The sequence below is a fragment of the Amborella trichopoda genome, chromosome 9 (assembly GCF_054954075.1).
Source record: "Amborella trichopoda isolate Santa Cruz 75 chromosome 9, AtrichopodaSantaCruz75HAP2 v2.0, whole genome shotgun sequence".
NCBI lineage: Eukaryota > Viridiplantae > Streptophyta > Magnoliopsida > Amborellales > Amborellaceae > Amborella > Amborella trichopoda.
In genome coordinates, this window is record NC_142344.1 from 55,494,460 (window position 1) to 55,510,382 (window position 15,923).

The 15,923-nt window shown below is 36.3% G+C and overlaps 1 protein-coding gene across 8 annotated transcripts in view; it reads right to left on the minus strand.

The window, feature by feature from the left end:
- The window catches only part of NRPD1A (nuclear RNA polymerase D1A), a 65,721-nt gene that overhangs the window by 31,113 nt on the left and 18,685 nt on the right, over positions 1 to 15,923 (minus strand). For 7 of the 8 annotated variants that reach the window (XR_016040215.1, XR_016040214.1, XR_016040213.1 and 4 more), the window contains 2 exons: positions 5,787 to 5,834; positions 5,477 to 5,710 (listed from right to left, as the gene is read on the minus strand). Coding sequence is in view for 5 of the 8 variants with exons in the window: in XM_088846031.1 (XP_088702157.1) it covers positions 5,477 to 5,710; positions 5,787 to 5,834 (282 nt within the window). In the remaining 3 variants the exon portion in view is untranslated. Of the gene's footprint in view, positions 1 to 5,476; positions 5,711 to 5,786; positions 5,835 to 10,274; positions 10,414 to 15,923 lie in introns of those variants that run through there. The other variant, XM_088846034.1, reaches the window with a different exon arrangement.

Sequence of the window (15,923 nt, forward strand, 5' to 3'; positions counted from 1 at the left end):
AGGCCTTCTCGCAAGCGAGAGCATGCCGAAGTTGGACGGGATCATCATCAAACTAAAAGCCGAAGAAGAAAGGCGATTGTCTCGTGCTACTTTAGCACTGAATGACTCCATAAATCTGGTAAACCTTAAACCCAACTCTGATTCATTCAAGAAGAAGAAGGGCAAAGGCAAGAATAGCAACAAAACAAATGAGAATCAAACGGGGAATAATGGGCCTAAGAAAATGAAGGATTTAAAGAACACCCAATGCTATAACTGCAAGAAATTTGGGTGTATTGTGAAGTATTGTAGAGCACCCAAGAATACGAATCCCAAGGGCGATAGGAAGCATGCTTGTGTGGTCCGTGAGACAATGCTAGCTGACCCAAGAGTGGCGTCATGGTGTTTTGACTTTGGGCCCACTACCCATATGTCAAACACAAAGGATGGTTATAGAAATTTTAACCTTATTGCCCCTGGGGATCAGTATATCTATATGGGTGGGAATCAAAAGACTTAAATTCTAGGTATTGGAGACTTTGTCCTTCAACTTGAGAATGATAAAAGCATGGTCCTAAAATCAACTCTTTTTATGCTCCTAAAATCAGGAAGAGTTTGGTTTCGATTGTTAAATTGGCTAAGGTATGCTACTGCACCATCTTTATAGGTAATAAGGTGAAAGTCAAATATGAGAATGAATTAGTCATGAATAGTCACCTTGTAGATGGTTTCTTTCCAGTTGCAATAAAGAATCCCATTTTTTATATCTCGTATCATAATGATGACAATGATGATGCGTATAGATGGCACATACTACTAAGGCACATAAATCCTAAAAGGATGGAGAGATTAACAAGAGAGGACTTGCTAAATAATCTAAATGAAAACTTAACCAGAGTCTGTGAATCAAGTGTTCAAGAAAAGCTAGTTAAGAAATTCTTTGAGAAAGCTCAAAGAGCTACTGCCATATTAGAAGTTGTCCCTAGTGATATTTGTGGACCTATGAATGTGGCCACTAAGGGCCGTAAGAGGTACTTTATCACTTTTATTGATGATCACTCCCGTTTTAAAAACTATAAGGCTGACGTAAAAACCCAAACAAACCAGAAAATGGAAGTCCTTAGATCAGATAGGGGTGGAGAATATTCCTCTTGATTATTATACAAATTATGTACTGAGCATGGTATTATACATCAATTTACTTAGCCGTAAACTACTCGGCAAAATGAGATAGCTGAGAGACGGAATAGGACCTCGATGGAAATAGTGAGGAGCATGATAGGACATGCTAATCTCTACCTCGATTTTTGGGGAGAAGCTATTGTGACAGTCAATTATATCCTTAATCGAACTCCCACAAAAGTTGTCTCACTAACTCCTCATGAGATTTTCACTGGTTGTGCTCCATCCCTTGATCACCTCAAAGTGTGGGGATGCTCTACCCATGTCTAATACCCTATCAAAACAAAATTAGATCCTAAAACTGCTAAGTCCATCTTCATAGGATACCTACCACATGGTAAGGGATACCATTTTAATAACACTGACACAGCGGCCGTCCAAGAAAGTAGGGATGCTCATTTCCGTGAGGAAGAATTCCTTGAGGGTCGTGCCACTTAAAAACAAGCTGAGATTAATGAAATAGAAAGTGACACAATTCAGGCCTTGGATCCCGAATCACCTTGTCCTCGGAGAAGTAATCAAATAAGGAGAAAACTTGAGTTCTTCACCTACCTAGGACAATATCATGAGATAATTGAAGTAGAATTCCTACATGAACCATGTTCCTACCAAGAAGCCATAACATGTCACGAAAAGGCACAATAGGAGAAGCCATGACTAATGAACTTAACTCGATCAAACAAAACAATGTTTCGGAACTAGTGAAACTACCTCCTGATAGAATACCCATAGGCTACAAGTGGATTTATAAGAAAAAATTAAACTCAGAAAGGAAGTTGGAGAAATACAAAACCAGATTAATTGCAAAAGGGTTTACCTAGAAAGAAACAAATTATGATGAGATGTTCCCTATAGCAAATTTCCCTTCCATTAGAATCCTAACAGCCATGGCAGCCCATTTGGACTTTGAACTCCACCAGATGGATGTTAAGACTGCATTTCTGAATGGGTAGTTAGAAGAGGAAATTTATATGAAACAACCAGAGGCCTTCATAAAAAAGGGTAAGGAAAACATAGTGTGCAAATTCAATAAATCCCTTTATATTAACCAAGTATCGAAGCAGTGGTATATTAAGTTTTAGGAGAACTTGTCATTGGCTGGTTTTGAACCAAATAGGAGGACTACTATATATATGTCAAGGTTAGTGGGAGTGGTGTGGTTTTCATCTCCCTATATGTAGATGACACGTTAATTGCCAACTGTTCGATGAGTCTCATATGGGAGATAAAAGCTTTATTGGCACAACATTTTGATATGAAAGATCTTGGAGAAGCATCATATGTTTTGGGAATCAAAATTACCCCAAACAGAAAAGAGAGAACAATTTAAATATCTCAAGAGACATATTTTGCAAAAATTCTTCAAAATTTTGAAATGGAAAATTGGGGGCCCATATTAACCCCCATTGATAAGAAGATCAAGCTTAGCCTAGTCATGTGTCCTACTACTCCAGAAGCAGAGAACTCCATAAAAAAGTGCAATTGGGTCTCTAATGTATGCTATGTTTAGGGCAAGACCGGATTTACCTTTTGCCATGAGTTTGATTAGTAGGTTCCAGAGTAATCCAAGCATGGAGCACTGGAAGGCCACCAAAAGAGTATTGCGATATTCAAAGGGAACAGTTAATTACACACTGACTCGGATATACAGATACGAGGATATTCAGAAGCAAACTATTGGGGCGATCCAGATGAGACAAAGTCAACATCCAGCTATATCTTCACGCTTGCAGATGGAGTTGTTTCTTGGTGATGAAAGAAACAAGATGTTGTTGCGTTCTCAACTATGGAGTCAAAGTATGTGGCATGTTGTTTCGCGGCTAAAGAAGCAGTCTCGTGAAGTTCTTGAATCAACTCATATATGATCCAGTGAAGTGCCTGTGTGTCAGAATCTTCTGCGACATCTAGGTAGCTATTTGTGTGTCAAAAGAGCTGAGGTTTCACAAGAAATTGCAGCATATAAAGTCGTGCTACTACCATATTCGCAACGAGATCCAAGCATGAGAGATTTGGGTTGCTTATCTCTTACGTTAGCAGATTATTTGACAAAAGGATTAATGGCAAATATTTTTGCCAAACATATAAATGGGACGGGCTTGAGAGAAATTGAGAGGGAGTGATTGTACGACCTTCAAAGGCCAAGTGGGAGATGTTGGGTTTTGTGGCCTTTAAAGCCCTAGAATATTTGTAAAAATGATAATTTATAGTGGAATATGCACTTCAATGGGAGTGTGTGTGTTGACTGACTATGAGTTGGGCAGTTTATGGCCTTGGTTATGTCCAGAACCCATAACCATAGGCATGTAGCACTACCGAGAAGGATTTACACTGGGTCATCCCTTGTTGAGGTCGGAAGATGCCCAAGGATGATGTTTGTAAGCTAGGAGAACTGTGTAGTCTCCTGTGCGCAGTTGTCGGCTTGTGAAAGCAAGAGCCAAAGCCTCAACAACCTTCCACACGGTATGTACACATGGCAACCACATTACTGAGAAGCATCCCTATAGAGGGACAAGTGTACATACATATACAGAGCCCCCTTTGCACTGTGGTGACAACTGTTGAACTTACTCTTCAAAAGGGAACTGCAATCCACATTCCATGATCATAGTTCTACTATTTATTGTCAAACTTTGACAAGCCAATCATAAACCCCTGCATCGAGAATGTGGACCATAAGTCTTTGCTGGGTTGGACAAGAAAACAGTGGTAGATCATGGTTCATGGGTCTATTGGAGTGCCTTTATTATCACTAATTTTGACCTATTGGTATCAGTCCAATTTTAAAATATTATATTTTGGTATTACAAATGTTTTTATGATTTTTTATAAATTTTTCAGAATTTAAAAAAAATATATGTTCTAAAATCCTTTAAAACGCCATTTTCATAATTTCTGAAATTTAGAAGGGCACATGTGGGGCCTAGGATCTAGCCCCACATGTGTGCCAACCATGAGTGGGACGTGGGCCATTGTGGGGACCACTTAATCTCTCTTGGGTGGCACACCCTCTTTCTTTAATTTATGTGACATTTCTTTTTTGTTAAAGGTTATTTTAGGTGAATCTTTTAAATATTAAAAGATTGTTTTGATTAGGAGTTTAGTTTTACCAAAACTCTAATTATTTTGACTTCCTACAAATTTTGGAAAGACATTGGGAATTGGTTATAATTCTAATTTAAACAGAGTTGGAATTGGGTCAATTTAAGGGGATAAGATTTCTAATAATCCTCCCAAAATCATAATGGTTGATTTGTGGGAAGAATGGCTCAAATTTGTTCTCTCACACCCAATAGATTTTTTAAGTTCCTAATGGTCAAGCTGTATCTTTGGATAGGCAACACCTAAGAAAGGATTCTAATCCAAATAAGAGAAGAAATTTTTTCTATTTAAACACCATTGAGCCCCTCTCTCAATACATATATTTCTCTCTCCTCCATGCACCAAATCTCTCTCTCTACCATTAAAAATTCATTTTGCTCTCTCCGCACTTCCAAAAAGGGTCATGTCACCCAAAATTTGATAAGACAAGGGTAGCACATTGAAATCTTAATTAGGGTTTTGCTGTTTGGAGAAGAAAAAGGGGTATGCCCAGCCATATGAGGATTCTATACGTTCAAGCCCAGCCTTAATTTGTTCCTAAGGGTTCCTACAAACCCTAGTTAGGTTTCCATGTTCTCCAAAACCCTAGAGTAAGAGATATTGCCTATGAAAGCTTCCCATCTCTGAAATTCCAGCAAGATCAAAAGGGACAAAAGCGCGTCATCAGTCAAGGAATCGGTTGTGGGGTGGATCAAGACTTGTGAGGATAACTCCAGACACCTTCTAGTAAGGCTTCCCAGTAGACTTAACTCAAAACTATTGTGGAAGATTGTTTATTGCTCTTGGATGGTTATTATTTGCTTTGGCAGTAAAAGCAAATAACCTAGGTTGTATTTAAGGTTGTAAATTTAATTTACAACAGTGTATAGTGGCCCATGTAAGTGGAATTCAGGTATATTGAATAAAATAAAAAGAAATTTTTTGAATTTAATACCTTGAGTTCCACATAGCCACTCCTTTCACAACCTTTCGATAGACAAGTTCAAGAACCTGGAATAACCTCCTATCAAATTGGCAACACCTCTATAGCCAAGCTAAGATACATAGGAAAACAAAACCGGTATCCAAATTTGTCATAAAAGCAAAAGGCAAAACAAGGGAATATCTAATAATAATGATATGTATAAAAAAGTGAAAGCAAGAAAAACGACACCCTTAATGCATATTACCACAATAATTGAGAACACATGTCATCGTAGTAGCGAAAAACAATAACCTGGTAAGGTGAAAGGATCCTCTTTCCAGATGACTCCAAAAAATTCAGTCCATTTGGGATGAACTCCCAGTAATCATCAGGTAGCAACTCGTTCAAAGCCTTTCCATGAAACTTGGCTGGCAGCCGTGGGTCCACTTCCATCATAATAGACAAACATTTCTTTCCAGAGAAATCCCTTGTCACAACCTTAAACTTCAGTGAGGGATACCACTGTTTTTCATTGAAGCCCTTTTTCTGTAGGAATACACTTAGTCAGTTGAATAAAAAACACTCAGAAAACTCCCAAATCAAAACAAGAAACACTACTTACAGCACAATACTTGCAATCTCCTTTATCCAACATTTTCAATTTCTTCCCCTAAAGAGGGAAAAAAATTAGCATGTCAGAACAACCAAATAGTATATATCATATTAAAAACACCTTAATGATAATAAACCACATAAGCCTATTTCACACATGAAAGAACACAATAACAACGATGACCAATTGAAAATGAAATAATCAACATATTCAACAAAGAAAGGTCCAAACATACAAAAATAAATATACAAAACCTTAGTTGCATGGAGCAGGAGCAGGAGAAAAAGGAAGACCCATTTTTAAAGAATTCATGTTCAAGAGCATCTGTGGTACATTTAGTCAAAAAGACAAAACCAAAATCATAAAAACCCAATAAACTAAACAAAGAAATGCATGCTTCAAAAACTTTTTAAAAACCAATACTTTCCATTGAATCATAAGAATTTAGCAATCATATTAGAGACATTTGCGTTGCTCATTCTGAGCATTTCTTTTCAGACAAATACATTTTCAAGTTATCGTTGTAACCAACGAAAAAAAAGGCCCTTGAACAGGTAAAGGAGAATGCATTTATGCCATGAAAACCATAAGAGATGCCGGCACATATAAAAGAAGTTTGTATGTTATCTCAACAATGCATTTCACGCACTGTGTCCTTGTTTTACACATATCCATCACAGCAGTTTCAGTAAGAAAATTGCTGTTGGCTTTAGATTGAGGTAGTTTGAAATATTTAACTAATTAATACAATAATGATTACATATAAACATTCTCAAGTAAGCCCACACCAAGAAATAGCACATATTGAACATCTACCACACACTGCAAGGGATAAGCAAAACCATCTATGTTATTAAGAATATCACTTGTCCATCACTCCAAAAGAGCTGACTCCATAGGGTCCTTAACCAATTGTATGTACATTAAAAAGTGGCCTTTTTGGAGTTTAAGGATCACAATGCTGCTTCTGCATTTTAACACAAGAGACAGGTTTTACCATCAATCCCTGAGTAATATTGCTGGAACATTATAAAAACAACACAATGGAATATGCAATCTACTTTACTGCTCTTCAACAAAAGCGCCTAAAGATTGATACAGAAATTAGTCACTGCAAAAAGGACTACTTTTATTAACCCTAGAATGAGTCACTGGATGTTAGGTATTGTTCATTACATAAATGCTCTTAACATTCAGGGTTATTACATTGTGAAATAAAGATAACAATAACACCCTTTACACTTGTTGCAGTCATGAAAGATAGTCTAACTTCCACCTTAAATTGTACATTGTGCTTCAACATGTAAAATTTGTCTATTAAAAAGTGAGATCATTCACTGGTGAGCCCTTTGTTCTGCAATCTGATTTTTGGTGCCAATATAATCTGTTCAAATCAACTGTACTTCCATCTCCTCACACACAAAATGATAATCAATATTTATGCGCTTAGAGCGGTTATAAAAAAAGAGAATTATTGCAATAGCGAGTGCAATCCATTAACATAATAGATGGTGTACTGTTGTACTTTACAACCAAGTGATACAGTCACATTTCGTATCCAATAAGTCTGAGCCACAATGCTCAACAATAGTGTATATTCAACCACTGCACTTGATCTTGCCACGGATTTCTGTTTCTTACTCCTTCCAAGATATCAAATTTTTTCCCTCAATAAAAGCAATATCCCAAGACTGACCTGCATGAATCAAAAAATCTTGCTTAATCAATATCGGAGTATCCAGAGATGGAAGCAACACCTACATCACCTACGTGATTTTTCAGGTATGTAATGCCTTGAGTAATGGTTGCTTTCACATACCAGATTATCTTTTTTAGTGCATGCATAAACTGGCAAACCTGATTTAGGCATGTAATGCCTTAACTGATGGATCCTTTCACATATCAAATTCTGTGCATAAACTAGCAAACCTGATTTACCTTGAAGGCTATGTCATGGCAAGTAAAGTTGTGGCTCTATAGTGTGCCTGCATGCTTCATTACTTTTTTTGTTCTTCAAAGTAATAGTCCTTAATTCTCTCTAGATCTTTTGTTGGCCGCTGTTGGAGTGGCTAAAAGTTTGCAATGCAAACTACTAGTGCGCTCCAGTACTAGTGCGCTCCAGTAAATCAAGTTTTGAGAAAATTGGAGTTCATCCAGAGCATGATCTACTTCTATCCCCAAAAGTATTGTAGTTGTCCCAAATCCTTCATCTGAAATGTGTCACGAAGGAATCTCTTGATGTCGACAATACGATCCAAAGAACTTCCAGTAATGATGATGTCACCGACATATAGGAGAACAATCGCAATACCTCTGGTGCTCTTTATGGATGAAAAGAGAATGATCCACAGCTGTCCTCATGAATCCATAATCCTTTATTGCATGATTAAAGATTTGAAACCAAGTACGAGAAGCCTGCTCCAATCCATAGATACATCTCTTTAACTTATAGTTATACACATACGCCGAAAGATCCTTCTCACCGAAACTTGGGACCTGCTCCATGTACACATCTTCTTTTAACTGTCCACGAAGAAAGGCATCTCATGTCAAATTAGAAAAGACGCCAATCATATGTCAAAATAAGGGACTGAACTACTCAAATAGTGACAATTTTAATTTCTTCGGAATAACTTCAACCCACTTCAGCTTGTTTTTTGCAACATGATAGTTGATAGGCTCCATTACTTTGAGAGCTTATTATATAAGTGCTTGATATGCATTTGTGAAGTTTTCATAGCTTATCCAGTGATCTATAGGATGTCAGATATATGTGGATATTCCTTGATTTGCAGCAGAATCTTCATAAATTGAGGTAGCTTCTCCGTATTCAGCATGGTGTCCTCCTAACTCAACATCCATATTTTCAGCATTATAACCTTACTCCCCTAGGATATGTGCATTTTCCTCATGTTTCCCTTCTACATCAGCCAACTTGCTAGCCATGTTTTCATCATGTTGTCTTGTATATTATCTATGAAATACAATCACCTTCCCAGTTGTAATGTTGGGCTGCTTATCAGGCTTTTGTCTATGGTATAGGATTACCTCTTTGGATGCAATATTAGGTTGCTCATTAGATGGAGTATCGTCATCATCAAGATTTTCAAAATCTTCATCAATGCGATGAGGCACACTCATAAATGGTTTGAAGTTGATGAGTATGGTTAGGAGCATGCCCATACAAAATGACTCCATCATTTCTCATGACAGATTCTTGAGTGTTAAGAATTGTACCCCTTGCTAGAATTTTCGTCTTCTTGCAATAATATGCCCTAGGTGAACTACACATCCTCATTTCATCAATGTAACATATTGTGACATGACATGTTTAAATCCTGAGGTATAACAACATTAGCCCTTATAGCCATTTTAATCCCTCACAAAGATCGACACTTCCACCTTTGCACAGAGTTTCTTAATTTGACTTCTGTCAACATGGACATAAGCATGACATCTAAAAGATTGAAGAATAGAACAATCTCGAATCTTACCATAAAACATATCATAAGGAGTCCAACATTCAAAACATCACTGGCAGCCAGTTTATGACATAAACATCCCAATGAAAAGATTCAAGAGTAAGTCTTTGTCACCCCAATTAAGAACAGAAGGAGAGGGCAACCTTATCAATGTGACGATGTTTTTCTTTTGCCACTTCATTTTGTAATGGAGTATGCAGGCATGAAATTTGTTCTTGTATCCCACTATTCTTTAAGTAGTTCCTAAAATCATGAGATGAGAACTCAACCATTCCACTTTGGACAAAATAATATTAGTTAATGATTTTTTGCAAATCTTCTGAATTTTAAAATATTTTGAATACTTGGGATTTTCTTTGAGGGAGTAAATCCAAGTATATCATTAGAAATCAACCACAAAGATTACATAATATTTTGAGATTACATAATATTTTGAGTGACAAGAAATGACTGGTGACGGTCTCCTTAACATCGGAATGGATCAACGCAAGAGGTGAGGAAGCTTGTAAATTAGAATGAGAAAAAGGACCCAACTGACAAGCACAGCAAATGAACATAGTTCGAATCCTAGACAATGAGGGGACTAAACCCTCATTACATAATTTATTGACTGACTCATGGCCACAATGCCCTAGACGGTGATGCCAAACACAGACATCATATTTTCTCAAAAAAACATAGACATCATATTTTACTTGTAATGAAGACACTAGTAATTAGAAGCTTCCTCAATTGATCATCCAGTACATATAGATGTTCTCGTCCATTCCGTATAGCGAACCTGGTCCGAAAGTGAAGAAAATAGAAGACTGTGCAGATATAAAATTTGATTTAATTTCTTGAGTTAATTGAGATACAAAAATAAGGTTGAGCTTGATTTTGGGGAGGAGCAGAAAGAGTATATAGAAGAATAGTAGCCATGGAAGAATTTACAAGGGCATTACATATATGAGTGATAGGAAGCTAGAAACTATGAAACCGCAACCAAAATAAAGGCTAAGTGATAAGAATTTACTGGGATCGCCCATGACATGGCTCGACACCCCTCCATCAACAGTCCACGCTTGATCATTCAGTGGGGTCAATGACCCAGCTTCCATCAAAGTTTTTTGCGCAGCAACTTTGTCTCCATCGTTTTCTCCCCTTTGGTTAGAGCAATAGCAGCTGTCCACAGCAATGTGGTTTTGGTAACTAAAATTTTGACACATCAAACCATTATTTTCAACATTGGTATTTTTTTTATTATTAGGTATAGGGTGAAGAGCACGCCCTTGGTTAGGCTAAAATGAACGATCTCCACCTCCTCTTCCAAGTTCTCTATTGCCACGACCACATTTGTAATCTCTTCTTCCTCCATTATAAGATGGAGGGTTGCTAAGCATGACATACACATAATTAGAATCATGGTTCTGGGCAGCTATAGGCAAAGGATTGTTGTAGAAGAGAGCTTTGTGATAAAGTAGCAAGGATGGATTATGGAAAAAAGTAGAAAATGGAGGCTTGGAAGTAACCAATATGATGAACATCCTATATTCTTCCCTTAAACCAACAAGGACATAATATACCTGCCTTTGTCACTCATCGGCTGTAGAATCACGGCAAGCTAATTGCAAAGGACCTTAAACTTGTCAAAATACTCCTTAACTGTCATTGTTTTTTTCTTGCTTGCATTGCTGGAATGCAAGCTGTCTAAGAAAATAGAGTAAAGAGAAAAGAAGAAGAAGCAGATGAGAGAAGAGATAATAGAGGGACGTGAAAGGAGAGAGCAACAGGATGATCAACTTACCCTCATGCACCTATCAGCCTTATATTTTATTAAAAGAAGAGAAAATTACGTAAATATCCGTTTTACTTTCCATTATTGCCAAAATACCAAATACTTTCAGTTAACTGATATGTCCGTTTTTTTTACTTCATAACAATATTAAAAAAAAAAATTGAAAACCGAAATTTTTCAAAAACCGAAATTGAACTGATTTCAATTTTTGAAAAATAAAATTTTCTGTTTTTCAAGAACCCAAATGTTTCTCTCTTGTGGGTCCTTTGAGTATTCTCTCTTCTTCTTTTTTTTGCTAATCAAAGAGATACCACTTTCCATTGCCCAAAAGCTCCCAAAAACATTTGCATCAAGACTCAGATGTTAAAGAACAACGAAAAGATTCTTGAAGATCAAAACAAACAATTGAAGTACCTAATGCATTAGATTGACAGTGGCGAGGAAGCTGAGCGCGGGTATCAAAACCAACAGAAGGGAAGGGACTATCCTTTGTGTGTAACCCTTGGCTACTAATTGTGCCATTAATCTTTCTACAGTGCCATCAGTTTGACATTTAACTGCACAAACCCATCGATGCCCAATAGTCCTTTTTCCAGCTAGTAACTCGGTGAGTTCCAATGTATCATTTGAATGAAAGGCATCCATGTAACAATCCTAAACTTTCAAAATAAATAAATAAATAAATAAATAATTCTTTATAGTGTGATGATCCATATAAGTATTGTGGTCCTTAGAGACCATCACCACTTTTGTTAACTTTTCCTTTCCTTTACCACGTCCTTTAGTGGACGTGCGCTTTAAACGTTTCATGTGTAATATAATTGTCACACCTCATGTATGAGGCGTAACTTAATAAAATAATATAATAAGGTATCTTAAGAATTTAAATAGGAGAGGCGAGGACTCCCATCCTAGAAAATTTTTGAGATCTTTCTCTCTCTAGTCGAAACGCAGTGAGCTTTTTCTCTCTTTAGCTGAATTTTTTATCGAAAGCTCCCTCTCAAATATTTTAAGTAAGTGACTTCATTATCTTGAAAAATAATCTGTTCTTTTTAAAAATGAAATGAAATAATTACTTCTGCTTAATATCATGAATTTTAGGCGTGATAAATTTTATGCGCAACCGTCCTCATTATTTCAAAAATAATCTTTTTAATAAAAGTGTGATATTTTATCTATGTTAGAAATTTTAAATGCTGTAAATTCTTAGAAATAAATTTATTTATTTTTCTTGTCTATTGTTAGAAAATTTTAGATACTGTAAAACTATTAAAAATAAATGTGATATTTCTGCTTTTATTAAAATTGTGAGATTTCTTTCTACTGTTTTTGAATATTTAGACATTATAAATTTCATGTGCAAATGACCGCCTTATTATTTGAAAACGGATATTTTTGCAATTGATTATAGCATTGTCTATGAAATGTTTATTTGCGAATTGACATCCCATAAATTGTGATAATTCCGTATTCCTGAATTTCTATAAGAGTTTTTCTATAAATATTAGATTGGCAATTATGCTAGAATGTCTTTACGAACTGCTACCTTTCTAAATCTGACCCCAAAATATTTGACTGGTTATTTTTGAAATGTTACTGAAAGTGACTATTATTAATGGTTTCAGTGAAATTCATATTAATAATTTCAAGGATATGTTGAGTACATGATATTGCTGTTTTCGAATGTTTAAAGAAATTTAGAAATAGTTTAAGTACGAAAGTGGACTCATCCGGTTCGCCGGTGAGGTATAAGCGGACCTATCCGGTACGCCGGTAGGGATTAAGTGGACTCATCCGGCACGCCGGTGAGGTATAAGTGGACCTGCAGGAATTAAGTGGACCTATCTGGGACGTCGACAGGGATTAAGTGGATCCATCAGAACGCTGATAGGGTATATAGGTGACTTGAGACGCCAGTAGGGTAATTTGTGAAATCCTTTGAATTATGCACTACCGTTAACATGTTATATGCATTTCAATTATTTGGATTATACTTAATTATGCATTTTTTAAAGTGAAACTGTTAATGCATTTCTGTTAATAGATCTCCTTTGTGAAAATATTGATATCTTTCAACCATGATTATTTTTAGGATTATGATGATCACTTACTGAGTAGCCAAACTTATCACATTATGGTAAACATTTTTTTTCAGGATAACTGCGATTTCATTTTGAGTGCTCGTCAGGATCAACTCTGGAAGATATTGTAGTTGTGCTTAAACTTTCTTTTGTTACTTTATAAGAATTCGTCACTGTAAATTTGTCCTATCAAGAGATGTATATATGTTTTGACTGTCACATCTCAGGAATATCATTATTGTAAATTCTTGGGGTGTGACAAATATGGTATCAGAGCAATAGGTTTAAGATTCTTAAGAAATTTAAAAAGAATGTACTTAAAATCACATTTATTGTGTGTACAAACCGGGACGAAGTCAAAATCCAGAATAGCTGAAGCTAATATGGAAGGAATTCACAAAGCCTTGAAAATATGGTTGCTCTAATGCAACATCAGATAGAAAAAAACAATTCACCCAGGCAGTCAGTTACGGGAAATGGTGGGAGTAATATCAAACAATTTAAGAAATTGAACTCACCTTCTTTTAATGGTGCTGTAAATCCACTGGAAGCCAAGGGATGGAATATAAAATTGGAGAAAATATTCGAGGTAATGGAATGTCCTGATGATAGGAAGGTGGCTTTGGCAGTTTTTATGTTAGAAGGAGAAGCACAACATTGGTGGCGAATGGCAAAAGGAGTATTGGTCAAAGAAAATAAACCTTTGACTTCGGAGGTAATTAATGAAAAGTATTTCCCAGATTTTATTCGAGACCAAAAAGAAATGGAAATTCTAGAATAAATCCAAGGAAACCGGACAGTAGCACAGTCGGAGGCCAATTTACTGAATTGGCCAGGTTTGCACCACATATGATTAACAATGAGACAAGAAAGGTGAAAAAATTTGAAAGGGGTCTCAAACCAGCTATTAGAAGTAGAATATCATCTTAAAATTGAGAACTTATGATGAAATAGTGGATCGAGCCCAAATTGTCAAAAAAGATTTCGAAGATTACCAAAAGATGAAAAATCAGAAAAGCCAGGTTAGACCCACACCATCTAATCGACAACAGTTTGAAAGGGCAAACAAGAAGCCAAGGCCCTTGCCATTTCAAAGCCCAATAGAACCATGTAAAAAATGTGGGAAAAAGCATCGATCGAGCCCTTGTTATTGGAATACTGGAGCCTGTTTTAATGTGGAAAATTGGGGTACCAGATTAGAGAATGTTCTAGCCTACAGATGCAACAGCTTCCAAAGCAGGGAGATATAGCTCAAAAGCCTCAGATGAAGGGAAGAGTATTTGCGATCACCCAGCAAGACGCTCAGGCCTCAAAATCAGTGATTCAAGGTATTCTTACTATTTTCCAAAAAGTAGCTCATGTTTTGATTCATCCTGAATCTATTCATTCATTTGTGTCACCACACTTTGCATGCCACTTAAAGGTAGAACCAGAACAATTAGAATACATTCTAGAGGTAGCCACACCGATGGGAAATTCAAGTGACACCAATATAGTGTACAAATCCTGTGTAATAAAGATAGAAGAAAAGGAACTGTTGGTTGATTTAATACTCTTAAAAATTCAAGATTTTGATGTAATCTTAGGCATGATTGGCTTTCTGCATACCATGCAAGTATTAATTGTTACAAGAAAATGATTACCTTTAGTATTCCGAATCAACCAGTATTTTACTTCAATGGTATCAAAGAAGACTCCTCATCATATTTAATCTCCTGCATTCGAGCTAATCGCCTCCTTCGAAAAGGGTGTCAAGGCTTTCTTGCTTATATCAAATAAGATAGGAAGGAAGAGATAAATTTGGATACCACTCCGGCTATCCGAGAATTTCCCGACGTTTTCCCTGAAGAATTGCTAGGATTACCGCCTGATATGGAAATTGAATTCTCTATTGAATTATTGCCAGGGGTAGCCCCAATTTCTAAGGCACCTTACAGAATGGCATCTACAGAACTTAAGGAACTTAAACAACAATTGGAAGAATTATTAGATAAAGGTTTTATCAGGCCCAATGTGTCACCTTAAGGTGCTCCGGTACTGTTTGTTAAAAAGAAAGATGGGACCATGAGATTGTGTATCGATTATAGACAGTTGAACCAAGTGACAGTGAAAAATAAGTATCCATTACCTAGAATTGATGATTTATTTGATCAATTACAAGGATCACAAGTGTTTTAAAAAATTGATCTTAGATCTAGATACCATCAGCTTAAGATTAAAAGTGAAGAAGTTCCCAAGACAGCTTTCAGAACAAGGTATGGCCATTATGAATTTTTAGTCATGCCTTTTGGATTAACCAATGCACCGACTGCATTTATGGATTTGATGAATCGGGTCTTTAAGCTCTTTTTGGATAAATTTATTGTGGTGTTCATCGATGATATTTTAATTTATTCCAAGAATCAAAAAGAACATGAGCAGCATGTAAGAATGGTATTGCAAATATTAAGAGAAAAGAAATTGTATACCAAACTTAGTAAATCTGAATTTTGGCTTGAACAAGTGACATTTTTAAGACATGTCATATCAAAGGAAGGTCTATCAGTTGATCCTTCAAAGGTTGAAACCGTTGTTAATTGGAAACAACCAAGTAATGTGACTGAAGGTCGAAGCTTTTTGGGATTGGCAGGATATTACTGAAAATTTGTAGAAGGATTGAATCGCAACCCCACTGACTCGATTGACACAGAAAAATGTCAAATTTGAGTGGACAAGTGGATGTGAGAAGAGTTTTCAAGAACTAAAAGTTCGATTAACTTCAGCACCTATTTTAACAATTCCTGAGGGGAGTGGGGGATTTGTGATT